The following is a 6,033-nucleotide window of genomic DNA, read 5'->3' as shown; positions in this document are numbered from 1 at the left end:
GAGATTATGACAATTATGCAGGAAGGCATCGAAGTGGGTTTTGACTGTCTCCAGAGTAGGAAACTCCACATTCCCCTGGGCATCCTGTTCCAGTGTCTGTCACCCTCACTGAGAAGAAGTTTCTTCTCATATTTAAGTGGAACATCCTGTGTTCCACTTTGTATCTATTGCCCCTTGTCTTACCATTGGTTGTCACTGAGAAGAGCCTGGCTCCATCCTCGTGACACTCACCCTTTATATATTTGTAAACATTAATGAGGTCACCCCTCAGTCTCCTCCAAGCTAAAGAGCCCCAGCTCCCTCAGCCTTTCCTCATAAGGGAGATGCTCCACTCCCTTAATCATCTTTGTTGCCCTACGCTGGACTCTCTCCAGCAGTTCCCTGTCCTTCTGGAACTGAGGGGCCCAGAACTGGACACAATATTCCAGGTGTGGTCTCACCAGGGCAGAGTAGAGGGGAAGAAGAACCTCTCTCGACCTGCTAACCACCCCCCTGACTTACCCGGGTTGCAGTCTGTGAGGAGGGAGCAGATGGAGAGGAGAACTTTAGAAATAGTTAATGCTGGGCTCCAGTTGTCTTTTAAAATGTCCAGGCAGATGACGCCTTGGCTGTTAATATTACAGTGGTAGATTCTCGTCCGGAACGTTACCTGCAAGAAACAGCTAATTAATGTTAGCCGGCGTGCCGGGGTACCACACCGACCTGGCAGGCGTGAGGAGAAGGCCTTTTGGGCCCGGGGTGCCGGGTTCACACCGCGCCGGGCGGGCTCCCCGGGCCGCCGCCGCCCTCTGGCGGCCGCTGTCGGGGGCGCAGCCGGGCCCCGCCGCCTCACAGGCCGCCCCGCTGCGAACGGCCGGGCTGCCCGGGGGGGGTCCCCGACAGCCCCACTTGTTGTCTTTTTGCTCACATCAGCAAAGGGGCCCGCGGCTTTAACGCCAGCATTTTGCTCCTGCCGGGCTGCGGAGGACACGGAAAATCCCCCAGACAGGCCGGGGCACTCGTAACCATGGCTCCCGTCACTTTTAAGAGCTCAGCCATAGGGGGGAATTGGTTGGATTTTATTATTTTGAGATTTGGGAGATGTGAATGAGCAGGGCAGCTCACCACAGAAGTTATCGGAAAGGGAAACAAAAGCACCACGAGCCGTTTTCAGGATAATACAATGCAACCTGCAGAAGGGCCTTACCCTGACCCGCTGGATGAACAGCAGCAGCCTGAATTAGGACTAACTGCGTGAATAAAGGTTGGTGGGTTCATGCCCTAAATCCTCAGAATTTGTCAGCTATCCACACCCACAAACTTTATTGTCTGTTTATAGGTCACGGGGGTATTTGCAAAACACACTTGGTAAGCATGTGGTACAAAGAACACACTAGTGCTTTCTCTGGAGATTAGACCAGCCCACGTGTAAAACTTGCCGGCCTACCCTCATTTTTCTTACTGTCTTTCTGATGCAAAACTTTTGCCTATGACCCTCCCTCTTGTAGGCTCGGGGTGGGGTGACACAGCCACAAAGCCCTGGTGCCTAGTGTGTCCCTTTGCACCGCATCCCTGCAGCGTTCCCAGTAATGCTCCTGATGTACAGAGCGCGCTGGCCATCTTTGGACTTGCTTTAAAAGCAGTTACTTGTTACACAGGAGACACACACACTGCATGCCTGGGGAGACTTTTCTACTTTGTTCCTTGTAAACTGCTTGGATTTTAGATTAAAATAGGAAGCAAACAAACAAAAAACCCCGAATCCTACACTTTCACACACTATGGGTGGGAATAGCAAAATGCCTGCAAGAGAGCAGAGATGTGTGTTCCCCTCCCACACCTTCTGCAACAAGCTGCAAGTCCGAAACCAAGACCCCCCGCTGCTCTCTACCTGGGAGGCACAACAGGTGAGAAACCAAAACGATGTTTGTTTCCTGGATCATCCAGCCCTCAGAAGAAGCACGGCAATGACTTTCTGCATTCCACGCACACCAGCCTGAGCAGAGGGCAGACTTGACTGCCGTACCTGCCCCAACCCCAGGCAAAACAGAGAAGTTTGTGGCATTTGCAGTCGCTGGCAGTGGCTCTGCTTTCGATTCCTGAGCAGCCCTCAGCCCAGCACACTGCTTGCTCAGTGTTTCTCTATTTGACCTGCAGCTTTGGTCTCTTGCCAAGGCTTCTTAAGGGTAGGCGAGGTAATAATTTTAACAGATTAAACACTTCCAGAAGGGGAAGTGTGGAGTATTTCCAAGTTGATACAATAAGGACCAAATTAACAGAGAGGTCAAGAGTTCTAATTTGTAAAGACAGAAAGTTGTTAATACTGATGCTGAGCACAAAAGCTAACTACTCAATGCTGCAGAAATCAACCTCTGTAGGCAGTTTCTCAGTCCGGTTGACTAATAACTGATAACAAAGCACAAATCATGTTTGCCCCTAAAAATTAGACTCACTTTTTAGTTATTACTTGGGAAGGAAGTGAAAAGAGAGAAAGAAGACTCCCATGTATTTTCAGAATAGCCCGTTTCTTTAACAAGCCTTAAGATACAATCCTTGAGGGTTATACCCATGGCACCAAAAGTAGTTTTCTCCAACTAGAGCAGCTCTATCTAACCAAATCACTGTGAGAAAAATCTAGATTTGTTTTCACTTAAGCAGCAAGTCAGAACTGGGATGGTGTTAGACACATGTAGTCCAGCTGTTTGCCATTTGCAGTTTTTGCTGATGGTACAAAAGCAAGTCATGCAGGGAACCCAAATGAAGGTGGGAGAGGGGAAGGGATTGCAGACCCACTTGAAAACAAAAATATTTAAAGGAAATGTTCACTACACCTTAAAGAGAATAAATAAATAAATAAAGCTAGCAGATTCAGACCAAAATCAAGAGAAACTTAGTTACTTGGAAGGTAGAATAATGTATTCAGGGTCAAGAGAACAGCATGAGGAATAGCAGAAAAATATACTGTAACTGAACAATCCTTTGGAAATGTATCACCTGAGATTACATTAATGCAGTAACTACACAGAGTTAAGCATGGCTTTTGAAAAGACATAAAAGAAGCTAATCTCAACCTTACCCTGAAGTGATAGCAGAGGTTAATTTACACAAGCAGCAAAATGGGAATGGGGGGAAGGAAGTGGTTAAAGGTTATTAATACAAATGATCAAAGTACACACCAGGTCAACACAAGCTACTGTTTTGACCTCAATAAATGAAATCTAACTTAACTATAACACAACTCTTGGGAAAACGTCCATTGTTATACTACAAAAGAATAGCAATCATCTGGAGGAGTAAGTACTGAACTCTTACATTGTAATTATATTTGTTTATTGGATTCTCCTGAATTCAGGCCCACCCAGCATGTGCCTGACTCGATTGCTATCTGAAACAAAGGCAAAAGCAGAATACCACACAAAATGAGAAAACATAAAAGCAGAGAACAGATGAGCACTACTATCTTCAAAGTGTTGTACAGAATGCTCAATAAATGCAAAAGGACTCCATTACACATATTGAGGACAGGAGAGAGTATCTGCCCCTGTATCAGATTTCTCCTACTATAGTTCCTTGTACTGTGCAATGCATTTCCAAGTGAAATTTTAAGACCTTTAATTTCTTCAGCCTCAAGTACTGTAGTGCCGTCCCTCTTTACACCCTCCCAGGAATCCATTAATACCACTTCCAGCCCAGCCCTCTGGCTCTCCTATAGCAACATCCTCCCCCAAAAAGTTTGCTCCAACACACTGAATCAAACCCTCATCTGGAGCCAGACCGACTCCTCAAAGGCTTCACCTCTATGTCCTTCATCACAGATCTCCAGGACACTCGTCAACCACATGGCATCTGTCAATAGTGGCTGTGCCTCAACGTCTTCTCTCACACATATTCCCAAGGGCTTGGAAACCAGCCAGGATGACCAGTTTCACCACTTTATTTAAGAAGGTAAATCCTTTAATGACATTTCATTTTCAGCTTATGAAATGTGTACTGCTATAGGCACTTCACCACGGGAGAGCCCACAGCAGGGACTGTCCTTGTGAGAATTACAGAGGACTCAAAGAGGCAGTTGAGGATTTCTTCCACCACTCTTGCAAGGCTTACCAAGGAAGGTTCAAGGGAAACTAGTCCCTTTGCTCTAGACAGCTTAATCTTTTCAGAGGTCAAGGCTTTTGAAACAGCCTTCAACCATTCTGCTGTTCTACTACCGCTTATCATCAAGATGACACACCAAGTTTTGTTTCAACTAGCTGTTTCTTTATTTCTTGCCCTAAAAGACAAATACAGGAAGGCTATGATAATTACATTAGCCCTACCACTTCTAGATGACCCACAAACAATATTTATCAGTCACTGCAAGCAGTTGGGTAATCCAAAATAAACAAATTAGCAGGAATAAAGCAGGAGCAATGTAATTATCTTTCCCACACTATCACTGATTAACACTAGCATAGGTGTTAACACAGGAGATGCTATAAGAGTCTTTGGTTCTCAACAAAAGAGAGGTTATTCATTTCAACCTGAAGTACCCAGTCAGCACAAGTTCTATTAGATCACTGCTGTGCTTTCTCCTATTTCCCATCTTAATGCGATTGAAGCTACATGTATTTTGTTTCCATACATAGATGTGGTTTGTAAACCAACTTGGACTCTGCTAGATGAAAGACTCCGTTTAAATGCAACTCTGCCACAATACACTGAACCTCCACTAAACTAGTCTTTTAAGACCTCACTAAGTGGTGCCTGTTTTTCTTAATCCCACCCCTCTTTTCATCTGGGTCAGGGTTTAGATCCAATGACAAAGAAACCCTGTCAGAAGTGCAGAATGGAAAGCACGGCTGAGCTGGAACAAAAAAACCTGTATCTTCGGTTTTGTGTCACAGAACTTGGCATATTGGGCTGTCTCAATACCACTGGTAGTTATTATATGGTCTTATAAGGCACCAGGTTGGATAAATCTGGAATGATAAATGCTTCTGACCTGCAGCACAGAACACAAAGGTGTAGCAAAGCACACACCAGAAGGTGAAAGCTCCCTCTTCAAATGCTTATTTGGCTTATTGCATGAGATACTGCACATAGTCAGTAGGACAATAAATTGTCCAATGCAAACTAATTAAACCAAAATAATGAAAAACTATTCTGAAGTGAATGAAATTTTAACACAAGACATATGAGAAGCATCTATGCTGCCAAAGAAGGATGGACGGACGCCAGCAGGAAATCACTAGAGATGTCCCAAGGTAGACCATGGTGCTTGTGAATTGGAGCCCTAGTTCAGGGGTAGTATTTAAGGTCCTGTTGATACTACCAGAAAGCCTGCAGTTATGCTAGCAAGAACAGTCAAACAGTTTCCTTAATGTGGGAAGCTTGTATTAATTTGTCTCATGTGACCAGGTAGCACTGCCTCCGATGAGATGGATTGATGGCCTGAACTATGGCAGCAAGTCATTTCTCCTGCAGACTAGCCCAAAGTCTGAAGATGGGTCAGTCATTGGCATTTATTTCATCAACGCGATGACTTGAAGTATGAAGTTAAACAGGCACATCAATGCTTTCAGATACAAGCAAAACATGAAATGTATATGCAACCACCTCTTCTTGTAAGCCAACACTCTTCCTCTGGCCAAGTATGTGAACCACAAGATAACATTCACTTGCGCTGATATTTGCCTTGTAGCATTGGAACGCAACAACAAGGGAATACAAGAGCTTCACAAATAAAACACACCTACAAAAACTTTTTGTTAGTGTACAAGTAGGTGAACAACACAAGTACCCAACAAAACTGAAAAATTAAATACTAGTTTAGTGGCCAAAACACACAGAACTGTTATGCTTATGGTAACTGAGTGGTTTGAGAAACAAGTTATTTGTATCCTTTCTCTTCTCCCCAAGTTTATTTACTTTTCAGTTTCCAAGCCCTGTCTGGATGCTCACAGTAATTGCTTAGGACCTCTTATAAATAGAAGCAGGGTAAAAGAAAACAAGCTGTAAAATAGCAAGCAGGAGGACTGGAAAAGCTGTAAACATTAGCTAATAGAAACTAATGTT

At 44.4% G+C, this 6,033-nt stretch overlaps 1 protein-coding gene across 7 annotated transcripts in view; it reads right to left on the bottom strand.

The window, feature by feature from the left end:
* LOC102094573 (ubiquitin-conjugating enzyme E2 E1) overlaps nucleotides 1–6,033 on the bottom strand; it is a 46,104-nt gene that overhangs the window by 1,780 nt on the left and 38,291 nt on the right. For all 7 annotated transcript variants that reach the window (XM_065051549.1, XM_065051550.1, XM_065051556.1 and 4 more), the window contains one exon: nucleotides 502–649. In XM_065051549.1, the coding sequence (XP_064907621.1) occupies nucleotides 502–649 (148 nt within the window). The remainder of the gene's footprint in view (nucleotides 1–501; nucleotides 650–6,033) is intronic.

Source organism: Columba livia, chromosome 2, assembly GCF_036013475.1.
Source record: "Columba livia isolate bColLiv1 breed racing homer chromosome 2, bColLiv1.pat.W.v2, whole genome shotgun sequence".
NCBI classification, from domain to species: Eukaryota; Metazoa; Chordata; class Aves; order Columbiformes; family Columbidae; genus Columba; species Columba livia.
Note: the sequence above shows the minus strand (reverse complement) of the source record. Positions and strands in the feature narration are given on the sequence as shown.